Source organism: Amphiura filiformis, chromosome 4 (genome assembly GCF_039555335.1).
Source record: "Amphiura filiformis chromosome 4, Afil_fr2py, whole genome shotgun sequence".
Taxonomy (NCBI): Eukaryota; Metazoa; Echinodermata; class Ophiuroidea; order Amphilepidida; family Amphiuridae; genus Amphiura; species Amphiura filiformis.
The window spans coordinates 79516823-79532758 of NC_092631.1; the positions used below are offsets into that span (position 1 = coordinate 79516823).

Consider the following 15936-nt stretch of genomic DNA (forward strand, 5'->3'; position numbering starts at 1 on the left):
CTTAGGAAGAACCTGGAAATTTAGCTGCTTTGGGGAAAATTTTCACCTCATTTTGATTGGTGTGATCAAACCAATAAAATCCCGGATAATCAAGCTGGCGTCTGTAAAGGATACCCAACTGTGCATAACATTTTCCCATTATGCAGTGTTACTCAGACGAAACTTTTCCGACCAAGAGGGAAATGTTATTGTTTGTTTATTGACTCCAAACAAGGTTTCGATTGCGATTTTAGCCAAATTACAATAGATTGGTCTTACAATAATACGTTTTTGTAAATCCGCCAGTATCAGTAATACAGTTGCTCAAACTCCAAATAAAGAGATTGTGGAGGGTGTCTGCCTTTTGTCTGTTTCGTCAATAAACAAAAAAAAAAAAAAAAGCAAACCAACAACAAAAACAAAAAACTACCAAAAACAACAAAACAAACAAAAACAACAACAAAAATCAAAACAAACAAACAAACAAACAAACAAACAAACAAACAAAAAAGCACTCATCAGAGGCATAAATGCTTATAAGTGGAATTATAAGGTAGTGTATGAATCATCAGCACGAATGACGTTAAATATCTGAGTAATATGCGGTAAAGAAGATCCATCTGGAGCTTGAGATGTTTATAAGTTGTGCAGATAGTCACCGACAATCCATGAGGCGTCAAAGCCAGTGATTGATTCGAGAATGTCATTGCCAGAGAGCAAGGTATTAGCCTGTGTATTCATTTCAAACCGATATTGATATGGCTTCTGTTCCTTGTCGTGGAGGACAAAGAACAAGTTATCACTGTTAAATCCGAACTGAAAATAAAAATAAAAACATATATCTTAGTGGCAATTAAGGTTTAAATAGTCATTCAACATAAAAATAATTAAGAAATTTAGACAAATCTTAACATTTCGATCAGTGAAATCACATGTCTTTATTAGGAGAATTCCAGACACGATGGACCTCCGATGACCTTAGGTCGAATCAATGAAACATAAAGTGTCGGAATCTCAAGGCCCTTGTTACCATGGTTACGATTGAGTTGCGGCGAGTGTCTTCTGATTTGTATGGCTTCCCTCACTAACCTCGCAGTCGCAGAATCCCCATATCAAGTTAACCTCTGAAAACCATCTTGCCTTGTTGGTTACCATACAGAAAACCCACCCATGCGGATCAATATCTGCATTTCCCACCAACCGGTTATCTCACAAACTTAGAACTTTAACACATATACGCTGATAGAGCTCAAACAGGCGTCACTGATCAACAAGAAATGACTAAAGAAATAGATCACATTAAAGGTGCTCTGATCAACTGCGATTATCGCCATGGGCGTTCGACGTAGCAAATAGTCTGAAAAAGTCCTAGGAAAGGTGTAAGACCTTTCATTTCTCTTCCTTTTATTGATGGACTGTCGCTGAGTGTCGCAGAATCTGTCACGCATATTTAGGTACCAGTAGGTAGCATTATATGTGCCCCGATAGGTGCCGATGGCTCTTTCTATCGTACCCTGAACATTTCTATAGTGCTTTCAATTTTTATCTTAATGAAAAACGATGACACTATACAAATGTTAACTATTTTGTTTTATACATCTATTACATCACCAGGGTAAGATATTAAGAGTCGTCATCGGTACCAAACCGGTACAGACACAGAAGTATGTACTTCCTCTAAACCACACCACCTTGAGGAAGTTAATGGATCCCATCGGTCTGGAAAAGCGAACGGGTCGTGTCTACCAAATCAATTGTACTGACTGGTTAAAATCTTAAGTTGGTCAAACAGTCCGTCAACTGGGCCAACGTTAAAAAGGAACACAAATCTACTGTCCCAGCAGAACCCCTTTGGCGGTCATAGAACACACCGAAACACGCCACTCCATTCATAGATTGTATTAGGACAGTGTCCAAATGCTAAACAGAGAGTGCCCACACCTAGTGTTAGTGTCAGGAGAGACTAAAAAAACGCAACCGTGACCAATGCATATGCAGGCTTGGGCCGATAGCTTTATAGCTATAATCTCCTGAAAAAATACTTTCTCTTCCGGTTCAGACCCGTGGTGTAGAGGTTATCATCATGCTTGCCGTTTACGCAAGCGACCCGGGTACAATTCTCCGAGAGTGCACTTACGAGGTTTTTATTCTTCTAGTAGGCCTATGCACAATTAAAAAATATTATTACAATTATTATCTGTTTAATTGATGAAACAACATCTTACCTGAAGTTTACTGTCGAGAGTGAGAGGTCGGGGAATACCAAAATTGGCTTGGATGAAGACAACTATGAATTTGCCATCGTCCATTCTGTAGAGGCACTCTTTGTAAGTTTGGTGTCGGTCTCCGCCTATTCCAAAAACAGATCCTTGTTTCCAGCTAATAGTCTTGGTATCAACTACATGATCGAACTCGGCTACTTTCCCGTAAAAGACGGCTCGTATGGCAGCCGTGGTTGTTTCTGAATAAAACATGAAACCAAACAAGGTTATCATTTCGTCGCTGTTTTGACATACTGTCGTATGACGAAAAATGCAGTTTTGAGAAAATCGCATTTAAAGTTTTTCCAATTTTTGAACCAAAGTAAAATATGCTTATTATTATCAAATAATATGATCAATAATATATCTGTCTTTGTTCTCAACATAATACAAACTGTTTATTCATTCACTAATTAGTAGTAATTAATCTGCAAACTCATACGACAGTATGCCAAAATATGCACAATTTGAAAACCTATGTATTAATAATGATACGACATTGTGATACGACAGTATGTCAAAATAATAGGCAACTACAGTTACACGGTGGCCTATGGCGACGTATCATGATACGACTGTATGTCAAAATACAGAATGACTTTTTTGGGGGGTTACATAAAAAACATGTCGTATCACACTAATTAGTGCCATATCTCATTAACTAATTACATTTAGGTCTCAAAACTTTGTGAATATATAGAGTTTCATTCACAGATTTTGAAAGTTTATATAACTCATTTTGCCTAAAAATCGTCATACGACAGTATGTCAAAACAGCGACGATTTTATTATCATTGATTACACACACAAGGAGAGAAGAAAGAGATTGGCTTAGACATGAACAAGAAAAAGATAAATAAGTCGTCCTAGTTTTCAAAGTTGTGAGATTGGCAGGCATGTGCTGATCCAGAATGCCCAAAACGCTGGCCTCCTTTCACAAATCTGGATCCGCCCCGGGTACCAGCATTATGCTTACATGAAAATAAGAAGGCCAATTGAGTGCACACTTGTTTTCAAATTTAAGGTTGCGCTACTTAAAGGTGACAGATTAAGATTGTTTAAGGGACCAAATCAAAACTCGTTCGGTTCCGTCCGGGTTCCATTGTTCAGAACAATAGAAACCGGGCGGAACTGGGTGGAACCGGCGGTCAACCTCCGGTCGATTTTGATTTTATTGCATGTAAAAAATGGGCACATACTTTCAAGGAAACGCACACACTCAAATACATAAAATGTTGTAGGCCTAACCAATGTCTAAATGGTACAACCAATGACCCAATGAAAAATTAAGATATGGGAGGTGAATTATTTACAGGTGTAAGTAAAAACATCGGCACTTATCCTGCCACCTTGAGCGTCAATCCTGTTGGGAAATAGAGACCCGCCTCCCACTTTTTGTTCTTGTAATGCATGCAATACCTTTAAATAATCATTAAAGCTGCTAGCGCCGCCAACGGCAGCAACTTCAGGATAGAAGAAGAAGCAAAGTTGCCAGTTTGATCAAAGTGCTGCGTAACAAGGTATGTCACAAAAAATGAATTTTATTGTGTGAATTCCGATCAAACAAAATAAGGTCTCAAATAGCATTTAATAAGTTTGAAACATTAAAAATATTCCAACATAATCAACTTAATTGGCCCGGATTCCGTTAGGAACAGCCCAAAAGTCCGTAGGGTCATACACAGGACACAGGTACACCGAATCGTAATCCAGAGCGGTGTTGGCTGATCAATTATATAGTTTACTGAGCCTCTCCTACCGAGCTCTCCGACTTACCTGCTACTGTTATTTTAAAGGAATTGGTTGCTTGATTGCCGCTACGGTCCGTTGCAGTGAACGTCACTGTGCTTTTGCCGATAGGAAAGTGTGACCCGCTCGTAGGGTCTGACGTTAGTGTCACATCACCAGAATTATCAGAAACCGTTGGATCTGCCCAAGACACAGCAGCGACCGCGGAATTCCCATCCTGGACAGTGATAATATCGGAAGGTGTGCCAGTAATGGAAGGCAATTCATCATCTGTAATTAAAGAAAAACTATAGCTAATTTGTGTTCACAGAACACCACGATTAGCCGTTCGCTTTTAACCATTAGTTAAAAGGCGTGAATTACCTTATATAATTCCAAAGGTCAAATTCAATGCCTCATATCGTCGGGTTCATCACATAGTGACGTAACGTATGTATACAGCTGGTTGTTTTCATTTCATTTTAAAATTCATGTTTTTCAGTGCACGGAGCCGCCGGGGTGATACTAATTTAATTGTTCAAAAGGCGTTTCTAGTATTTTGTGGCGGCGGAATATGCCTGCAGTAGGGTTGCCAGCAGGGGGGCAGGGGGGGGGGCAGAGTGCCCCCTGACAAAAAATGAAATAAAAAAGCGCCCTCTGACAAAAAAATGAAAGAGAAAATCTGGAGGGCAAAGGAAAAGAAATACTCTAAAATACACATTGTGACATTAAAGCCATTTTTATCCAGATCATGGGCGAAAATGGTGTAAAATACAAAGGTTTTGGGCAACATCCCAGTAAAGCCTTTTTTGAAGCTCAAAGACATGTACAGTCGCTCTAAAAACAAAACCGTCTGTGCCCCCGAAATTTTATTCTGCCCCCTCTGACCGAAAAAGCTGGCTACGCCCCTGGTTGCCTGAGATCTCTCTCTCTCTAAATCAACCCTCAAGAATCGCTCGTCATAAACAAGTGATCAAATGCAATGGAGATGCCCGTATGCTATGTAAAGTAGAGAGTGCCGTTTTTTAAGAATATCAACTCTTAGTTAGTTTACCGACCCTCCCCAAACGAGCTCTCAGACTTACCTTTTACGGTTATCATAAAGGAATTGGTCGCTTGATTGCCGCTAGGGTCCATTGCAGTGAACGTCACTGTGCTAGTGCCAATAGGAAAGTTTGACCCGCTCGTAGGGACTGACGTCAGTGTCACATCACCAGAATTATCAGAAGCCGTTGGATCTGACCAAGACACAGCAGCGGTCGCAGAATTCGCATCAGTGGTAGTGGTCATATCTGACGGTGTACCAGTAATAGTAGGCAATTCATCATCTGTAATTAAAGAAAAACTATATAGAGACTAATTTGTAATCACAGAACACCACGATTAGCCGTTGGCTTTTAACCATTAGTCATCCCCCATATGTCGTCATTAGGCGTGAAATACCTTATATAATATCAAAGGTCAAATTCAAAGTCTCATCTCGTCGGGTTCATCACAAAATGATGTATCTTATGTACACAGGTAGGGTTGTTTTTATATTTCCATTTAATTTTAAACAACATATTTTTTGTTTTCCAGTGCGCGGAGCCACCGGGGCGATGCTAATTTTATTGATCGAAAGGGGTTTGAGGTATTTGTGGCGGCGGACTATGCCTGAGAGATGCTGTCTCTAAATCTGCACGTCATTGACCAAATGCAATGGAGAAGCCCGTATGTTGTGCAACGTAGATAGCGCCCTCTCAAGAATATCAACTCTCTGGCAATTAGTTTACCGACACTCTCCAACCGAGCTCTCAGAATTACCTGTTACTGTTATCTGAAAGGAATTGGTCGCTTGATTCCCGCTAGGGTCCATTGCAGTGAACGTCACTGTGCTAGTGCCGATAGGAAAATGTGATCCGCTCGTGGTGTCTGACGTTAGTGTCACATCACCACCAGAATTATCAGAAGCTGTTGGATCTGTCCAAGACACAGCAGCGGTCGCGGTATTCGTGTCCGTGGTAGTGGTCATATCTGACGGTGTTCCAGTTATAGTAGGCAATTCATCATCTGTAATTGAAGAAACAGAACACCACGCCATTATAGTCATCCATATGTCGTCATTAGGCGTGAAAATTCTAAGGTCAAATGCAAAATCTCATATCGTAATAGGGGGTTCATCACATAGTGACGTATCATGAGCAGAAAATAATAGGGTTGTGCTGTTGTGTTTTCACACTAAATTCGATTTTACTGTATGAAACCTCTTTAAGTCGTTATATATTGTTACAAATATTGATATTATGAGATACGGGTATAGATGATAAAACGGCTAATAAATCTGGTCATCATGGCGTCAGGTCAAAGGTTCATTATATCCCGTACGTTTATCTAAATATTTGAGAGCAGTTTCTTTCCCCATTTTTTGTATTTTCATTTCTTTTCAGGCAACAAATTCAGGTTTACCAGTGGCATGATGGTCGGAGAGAGCCGGCAAAACTGTTCGGCCGTATGGCATTTTCCATATACTCGGTTAGTTTTATGGGGTTCATTATCGAACCACAACGGTTTTAGCTTGTAATCATATTATTTATTAGGCCTATTTGTTTGTGATATTTCAAGCGTTTTAAATTTTCAAAATAACCCCATTCAATTACAAGGTTGACAATGGAAATATACTGAATTTAGAGAATGCTCGGCGCCCACCACCTGAATACAATAGAGAAGTTCTCTATGCAAATTGTATGTCCTCTCAAGACCACCTCTCTGGCAAATAGTTGACCGACACTCTCCTACCTGTTACTGTTACCATGAAGGAATCGGTCGCTTTATTTCCACTGTAGTCCATTGCAGTGAACGTCACTGTGCTAGTGCCGATAGGAAAGTGTGACCCGCTCGTGGCGTCTGACGTTAGTGTCACATCACCAGAATTATCAGAAGCCGTTGGATCTGTCCAAGACACAGCAGCGGTCGCAGAATTCGCATCCGTGGTAGTGGTCATATCTGACGGTGTGCCAGTTATAGTAGGCAATTCATCATCTGTAATTAAAGAAACAGAACACCACGCCATTAGTTATCCATATGTCGTCAAATGCAAAATCTCATATCGTACTACGGGTTTCATCAAATAGTGACGTATTATAAGGAGAAAATAATAGGGTTGTGCTGTTGTGTTTTTACACCAATATCGATTTCACTGCATGAAACCTCTTTAAGGTTAAATACAATGGATTTTCAAGGCTTGATTCCAGAGGGGCGTAAGTTAATAATAGAAACAGCCATGCAGAAAAAAATGAACTCAAGCGTAGGCCTACTTGGTGTATCAATCTACATGCAAAATGACCACGATGCCCTCTCAAAAATATCAACTTTCCGGCAAATAGTTGACTGACCTTCTCTTACCTGTTACTGTTATCTTGAAGGAATCGGTCGCTGGATTGCCACTAGGGTCCGTTGCAGTGAATGTCATTGTGCTAGAACCGATAGGAAAATTTGATCCGCTCATGGCGTCTGACGTTAGTGTTACATCACCGGAATAATCAGAAGCCGTTGGATTGCCCGCAGAAGCGGTCGCGGAAGTCGTGTCCATGTTAATAGTCATATCTGAAGGTGTGCCAAGAATAGTAGGCAATTCATTATCTGTAACTAAAGAAAATTAAAGTTTTAACTTCAACACTACACTATTTTTCGCTCACCCCATGGAACGTTTTCACTAGTCCGACTAGCGTCTTCAGCAGATGGTGATGCTGTGATGATATCTTGTCTACAATCGGGCTATTCCTCACTGATGACGTCATATGATTGACAGAATGACGTCATAGGATGTTACGATGAGGGGGGGGGCACTACATCGTAAGGTTTCCTTGACATGTTTTGAGACCATTTTTGTTGGGGCCAGTTTATATGTTTGGGAACATCCTGATTATGTTTTGGGGTCATCTCAGGAACCTAAAAAAGTTGGTTTGGTTTGGACCTGTGGGGGGTGCACAGAAAGTGGTCCTAGCTCCCCGAGTATTAACTGAATAAAGTTACCTTCATTTTTTGTTGTCTTTCTTTGCATTAGAATGGACACTCCTACTCCAGCTGCAGCAGCAAGAACGCAAACGATAACAATGATAATTTTGATACGTCGCTTACAAATTCGCCCATCCGTGTCCCTGGCTGTTTAGAGCATTAATAAGAAAATACTATTATTAAACTGAGGGCACGGTGATGCAGGCACGAATTTCTTCTTCTTCTTTTCCTTCTCTTTCTCCTCTGCTTCTCCTTCTCTTCTTTCTCATCCTCCTCCTTTCTTCTTCTTCTTCTTCTTCTTCTTCTTCTTCTCGTTCTTCTTCTTCTTCTTCTTCTTCTTCTTCTTCGTCTTCTTCTTCTTCTTCTTCTTCTTCTTCTTCTTCTTCTTCTTCTTCTTCTTCTTCTTCTTCTTCTTCTTCTTCTTCTTCTTCTTCCTTCTCTCCTCTTCCTCTTCTTCTTCCTCTTCTTCTTCTTCTTCTTCTTCTTCTTCTTCTTCTTCTTCTTCTTCTTCTTCTTCTTCTTCTTCTTCTTCTTCCTCTTCCTCTTCCTCTTCTTCCTTCTTCTTCTTCTTCTTCTTCTTCTTCTTCTTCTTCTTCTTCTTCTTCTTCTTCTTCTTCTTCTTCTTCTTCTTCTTCTTCTTCTTCTTCTTCTTCTTCTTCTTCTTCTTCTTCTTCTTCTTCTTCTTCTTCTTCTTCTTCTTCCTCTTCTTCTTCGTCAATTTCCTTTTTCAATCTTCTTTTTCTCTTTAATACTTACCAACTGCAACACAACGACGAGCCGGAGTAGCCGGAGGTTCAATAATTGAAGCGTACTCATGGTCAAGTTCTACTATATTTGAGACATGCATAGGGTCATCAAATGCTAATAATAATAATAATAATAATAATAATAATAATAATAATAATAATAATAATAATAATAATAATAATAATGATAATGATAATGATAATGATAATAAATAATAATAATAATAATAATAATAATAATGATAATAATATTAGGGCACCAGAAACAAATTTGTTCAATCCTTGGATCGACCTGATCGATGCTGCTTCGATGTTAGTTATTAATGAACTGACAACTAATTAATCAGAATTAATGCTAATCAGAATTAATCAGAATTAATTGGTCAATATCAATACGGAAATGTCAATGAAGGCAATTGAATGTAAATGTTAGTACTAGTAGAGCAGGAATATGCAAATCATGCATCGTGATAAAGTGTTTTTTTTTCTTCGTACATAAATACCCACAAACATACAAGAAGGCTTTTATTACCCGCCATTTCATAAAGACCACTTCGGCAGTGTAAACTTGCATGTCACTTCGGGGTCTCCGTAGTATTAACCATAAGCAAGGATTATTAAAGCAGGATGCGACAATTGTTCATTAGCATGTGTCTCATTCTTATTTAAATAGCATATTTTTTATTAACATGATGTCGTCACCTTGCTAGAGGGGGCTAATAATATCCGCAGACAGAGAATTCTATGTTGGGCTAAATGCGTAATTAAATAGCTGTTAAATGACCGGCTTTCTAAGTATAACATAAACATTTCGTTATAAATTAATGTAACCGTTCAATTTATTGTGTGTCAATTTAAATTTTGTACGTGACTTTTTAGCATCTAAAGTGCTGAGCTCGGTTGAAGAAGTATTGTTGTAGAAGTATTGAATAGAGAGTACTAGAGGAAGGAATGGTTTTTAATTGTTTCCCGGTTGCGGAAGAATCCAGGAGTTTAAACCAGGATCAAGAAGTAATGTTGCCATAATCACGAAGTGTATGACCATCGAGCTATTAATAGTAGCTATTAGTAGCTCAATGGTATGAAAGTGTAGACCTTGATGCCAATTCAAATGTTTTTTCAAGATTTTCCTGTATTATCGTTTTATGCCAGAGGAAACATTATTTGATTCTTATACTTTATACGACCTTAAAATGAAAGACCAAAAACAGTCTGATGTTGGTGGTCAACCCAACAAAGCTCGCGTCACAATCCCATATATAGCTGGACTGTCAGAATGTGTAAAGAAACACCTCAAAGCTTTTTGGATTTCCTCGTCATTTTAGCCAAATAACACCCTACGTGGCAAGCTCGTTCAAGTAAAGGACAAACAATCAAAAGAAAAACGCTCAAACTTAGTGTATGGATAAGTGTGCGGTGACGCTGATTGTTCTGCTGCCTATGTTGGCGAAACAAAACAAGCCTTAAAAGGAGGGCCAGTACAAACGAGGCCCAGAACTTCGCCGTGTACCATCACCTTAAAGACACCGGTCATAATATTGACACCGAGGACGCAGTGATTTTCGATAAGGAGGAACAGTGGCATAGGAGATGCATCAAGGAAGCCATCTGGGAGAGAGTAGAGCAGCCGTCACTTAAAAAGAAAGGGGGACTAAGACACAACTTATTTTACGCATGGGACCGGGCCATCAAGACGATCCCTAGCCGTCTCAAAGTGTCACATGACCAGCCCAGCTAGCGGGTCAGTTGCTTGATGAAGTCTGATGGCTTCAGACGCAACGTAACAAGTTGCAAAAAATGTTCCAGTATTTGATTTATTTCAAAACCTCGTGATCGTGGATTGATATTAAGACCTCACAAAAAGTAGCGCATCCGTTATAAATACGCCTTTAGCTTCAAAACTTTTAATCGTATTCATAAGTGAGTGGCTTATTTTCGCGCCTTTTGATACCACGTTTGTCTATTGTTGTTCAATATCAACAACACTGTGGTATTTTTAAAGCTTTTAAGAAATAGCCCAGAAATGAAAAGATGCAGTTGTTTGTATTGATTAAATCTGCATCTTTTAATTTTGGGTATTTTTCCTGAAAAACTCTACAGTGTTGGTTGAGTCGCGCAGCAACAAAAACCGAATAATTCTTGCCTATTACGAGCTGATCACAGGACTCGAATTAAGGCAAAACTTTGAACTGGGAATATTTCCAACTGGTTCGAAAGAAAACTAGGTGGCCAAACATTATATGGTTTAATTGGCCATAAATTAGCCAATAGCGATCTGCAAACTCACATTGTTTATGTTATCTCTAATATAACATGCATGAATTTTGTAACTGCTGTTAAATAGATTAACATTTACAGCCAGTCATACTATACAATTCTATACATACATTAATTTAACACACAGGAAACAAGAAGCAAATATACTGCGCCAAAAAAGTATCCTTACACTTGGAAAAATAATCACAATTTCAAAACTGAACCATACTTTGGAAAATTTGTTTTTGTAATATGTGACTCCTCGCCACAACTGAGCCCGGATGTCGCCAGTGCCACTATTGAGATATGCTCCATCGAACTTAACAATAAACAATAGGAAACAAAGGATTTATTGACTGTTTTATTGATTTATCACTACTTAAATGTCAAGTACTATAGACATGATATACATCATTTTAAAGCTAATTTAAAGCAGAATATTTTGGTTGAATATCTCAAAAATGATGATTGGCGACTTCCGGGCTCAGTTGTGACGAGGAGTCACATATATGTACTACTGCGTATTTAATCCTGCACATTATGACACCTCATTGAATCCATTGTGACCTCTAGAAGTAAAGTTACAAGCAATTGAACAGACAAAGGTTCAGTTTTAAAAGTGACAAACTGGCCTATATAAGGCACAAACAGATTTTAACAAGCGCAACAAAGAGAAAACACAGTTTCTTTAATAAAGCTTTATTTAAAGCAGTTTTTATTTCAGTTTTTACTTCTCTATACTTTTCATAACTTTTTATTTGTCAGCTATTTTATTTCAGTTTTCTTTTGTTTCTTTTGTTTGAAATTAAAGGCACGCACAAATTAGCCATTTACCACTCTCAAACCAGATGTCTAGTCCGTGGAGTTTTGAATAGGCAAGTTTGTCACTTTTAAAACCGGACCGTCGTCTAATCAAATGCTTGTAACTTTGCTTCTTGAAGTCACATTGGATTCAATGTGGTATCATAATGTGCGGATTAGATAGTGCATCTATTAAAAAACAATTTACCCCAATATGGTTCAGTAAGGATACTTTGTTTGGAGCAGACCCATTCCATGTCAACTCCAGGGATGTGCACCGCAGCACCTCTTCAATTTTTTTTCTTTTTCTGTGTGGTGGTAGATATTGATGAGAAAGTAAAATCCCGAAAATTTGAGCTTCATACTCTATTTTGTTTTCCCGTGGCAGCAAGTTGAAATTTAGGGGAAAAAAAAAAAAAAATGTGTCGCAACGCGAAAGACGACGTTTCGAGGTCCATAAATGTATAAAGGGAACCCTTTACAACTTTGAAAAGTATGTATCATGGGGTACCTGTTTGTGTAGAATTCAAATCTGGCATCAGAAAACTTGTAACTCCTTTACTTTCAAAGATATAGGGCCCTCAAAATGCAACTTCGTCCATCCAGGACCAACTTTGGGGGGTCAGAACTCCAAAAGTAAAAATAATTTTACCGTCCATTTTTTTGCCAGTCAGAGCCCTTTGGTAGGACATTACTCTTGTCCAATATTGAGCCTATTAGAATACTTTTAGCTGAGATATTACCCATGCAAAAATGTACATTTTGAAAACCAATGTCAGACATTTTGCCCCACCATCAACTTCAGGTATGTTGAAGATATGTCCTTGGACAACATTTCTGAGAGATATTGGCTTGGGGTCTTGATGGCTTCAACACATCACTTAGGTTTGCCTACTCCATAGAGTTGTACACATTTTTGATTTCGCATGTATAATGACTTGTGTACAACTCTATGGAGAATGCAAACCTAACTAATAAGTTGAAGTCATCGAGACCCCTTGCCAATATCTCTCAGAAATGTTGTCCAAGGACATATTTTCAACATACCTGAAGTTGATGGTGGATCAAAATGTCTGACATTGGTTTTCAGGGGGGTCAAAATGTAGAAATTGGGGTTTTGCATGGGTAATATCTCAGCTAAAAGTATTCTAATAGGCTCAATATTGGATAAGAGTAATGTCCTACCAAAGGGCTCTGACTGGCAAAAAAATGGACAGTAAAATTATTTTTACTTTTGGGAGTTTTGACCCCCCAAAGTTGGTTCTGGATGGACGAAGTTGCATTTTGAGGGCCCTATATCTTTTAAAGTAAAGGAGGTACAAGTTTTCTGATGCCAGATTTGAATTCAACACAAATAAATACCCCAGGATACATACTTTTCAAAGTTGTAAAGGGTTCCCTTTATACATTTATGGACCTCCAAACGTCGTCTTTCGCATTGCAACACATTTTTTACGCTGACCCCCCTAAAGTTCAAATTGATGCCACAGGAAAACGAAATGGAGTATGAAGCTCAAATTTGCGGGATTTTACTTTCTCATCAATATCTACCACCACACAGAAAAAAAAAAAAATTGAAGAGGTGCTGCGGTGCACATCCCTGAGTTGACATGGAATGGGTCAGCAGTATGTTTTGAATCTTTGTTTTTGTTTATTATTTGAGCGGGACTAATGTGAATGTATTTATTTATCTGTCATTGATGATGAGAGTGTCATCATCTTCATCAATCCAAAGCAGGGGTAAGCAAATAACTCGCCGGGTTAGAAATAACCAATAAAAAACTGCACGGGCTGCACATTTGTATTTTCAAATTGCACTGTTAAAGGCATTTCCAGACGATTTTGAAGTAATCTACCTATTTTGTCTGAATTAATTTGGTAAACAATGTATATTAATTTATATGTTTGCATGATTTCTTAGGTCTATAATCCTTGGCCCAAATCTATGGTTATGAATTTTGAAACTTTGATGACTGCAAAAATGATAAAGCCATTCGATATATGTTCGTAACTAAATTTAATAGTCCTATACGTCTACCTGTAATGAACTTAATTCTCAGAATTCACGAGTCATTAGATCATTGCAAATACAAAGAAATTTATTCAAGTTTCTTTTCTTGTATCAAATATCCATGGAAACCTTTGAAAAAATAATGTATACATATATGCCGGGGATATGAATCATTCCCTGATTACAATTGATATATTATTTGTCAATGGATTACAGTGTAAATCAGACAATAGGAAACAAGACAATAGGACTTTGCCGCAACTTTCAAATATTAAGTTACTTTCATTTTAATGTACGCTGCTACATCGATATTGGGACTATTGCAACAAATGAGAGGCATAATGTGCAGAAATAACTTAATAAAATAATATTAAGTTACTTTTATTTTAATGTACGCTGCTACATCGATATTGGGACCATTGCAACAAATGACGTGTCATAATGCGCAAAAATAAATTCTGCTTTGACTCCATGCCCAAAAACGTGGCATACAATCAACCTGTTTGGAATAAAGCCCATTATTTACTTTTTGGTAGATGTTTAATTTGTTTCCTTGTATTAGCACTGAATCGATACCGAACGTAATTGATACCGATATGTAGAAATAATTTACACCGATACGTAGGAAAGAGATTATGCTACTTTTTTAATTGTGCGATTTCAATAAAAGTATCCGACATTTTTTTATTGGTACATACTGTAAAAGGGGTGTCATTTTCTTTCTGAAGGTGGTGGGTCATGAATATATCGGTGACCGGAGTAAATTTTTTATGACCCCCCTATCGCGGGGTGAATATTTTGACGACCGCCCTATCAGGTCGAAAATTTTATGACCCCCTTCCGCCTACACAGACTGATTAGAAATTATTCATCACCGGAACTTAGGTGAAACTTTAATGCGAAGAAAGTGTGCGAATCGCGTTAAAATGTTTATCATAAGTGTAAAGAAGGCGCGCGGAGCGTGCAAAAATTTGAATCATATAACTAAATATTGTGCATACATTTTGATTAGCCCTTAATAATTCTATAACCCCCCTAATTTTGGTGTAAAAAATCATAACCCCCCTATTTTTGGTCTCAAAATTCTATGACCCCCAGTATGTATTCATGACCCACCCTCTTCCGAAGAAAATGACAGCCCCTAAAGAAAAAGGTATAACAATGCGAACGTGAAGAACATTTGGTTAAATTTTAGATTCTTGTATAATGACCCACCTGTGTACGTCATGTTGTTATCATCAGTTTGCCATTGAATACTGTTCCATTGAATATTTGCATCTCTATAAATATCAGGACTGTCTATTGTGCTTTCAGCGTCAGATGTTAGTTCTAGGTAGCCATCTTTGTTTGAAGTTCGTAGATATGTATGTTGCATATCAATCTCTTCATCATCACCTGGTCGATTACTAGCCATATTTGCATCTCTATAAATATCAGGACTTTCTATCATACTTTCAGCGTCAGATGTTAGTTCTAGGTAGCCATCTTTGTTTGAAGTTCGTAGATATGTATGTTGTATAGCAATCTCTTCATCATCATCTGGTCGATTACTAGCCATATTTGCATCTCTATAAATATCAGGACTGTCTATTATGCTTTCAGCGTCAGATGTTAGTTCTATGTAGCCATCTTTGTTTGAAGTTCGTAGATATGTATGGTGTATAGCAATCTCTTCATCATCACCTGGTCGATTACTAGCCATATTTGCATCTCTATAAATATCAGGACTGTCTATCATACTTTCAGCGTCAGATGTTAGTTCTAGGTAGCCATCTTTGTTTGAAGTTCGTAGATATATAGCAATCTCTTCATCATCACCTGGTCGATTACTAGCCATGATTGTATATAAAAGATTCGATTTTAATCACCTCAAAATCAAGTTGACACTGTTCACTGGACTTAGGTTAATATGGGTAGAAATCAGTACACCAAAATTGGGAACTGTCCAAGTACGTCCTGTACATAGGGTTTCCCCGAGTGAGACTGGGCAATTTGAGTTCAATGGTTCCTTTCATTTTTGGATAATGGTTTGCAAATAGCTGGAAGGCATCCAATATAATGGATGGGATTAAAACTTTTTTGAGTTTATGGATAAATTTACAAGTGCAATATGTTTGATTCAGTATTTGAGTTTACTCCCTATTCCAGCAAAATGCAGCAC

The 15936-nt window shown here is 38.1% G+C and overlaps 1 protein-coding gene across 1 annotated transcript; it reads right to left on the bottom strand.

The window, feature by feature from the left end:
• Window positions 1–482: 482 nt before the first annotated feature.
• Window positions 483–15612, bottom strand: LOC140150411 (uncharacterized). The gene is made up of 10 exons (XM_072172422.1): window positions 14991–15612; window positions 8718–8822; window positions 7980–8108; window positions 7350–7592; window positions 6744–6986; window positions 5772–6017; window positions 5054–5296; window positions 4017–4259; window positions 2205–2440; window positions 483–795 (listed from the first exon to the last, which is right to left on the bottom strand). Exons 1-10 carry the CDS (start codon window positions 15610–15612, stop codon window positions 616–618), a joined length of 2490 nt encoding a protein of 829 aa, XP_072028523.1. The 3' UTR covers window positions 483–615.
• Between the last annotated feature and the right edge of the window lie 324 nt (window positions 15613–15936).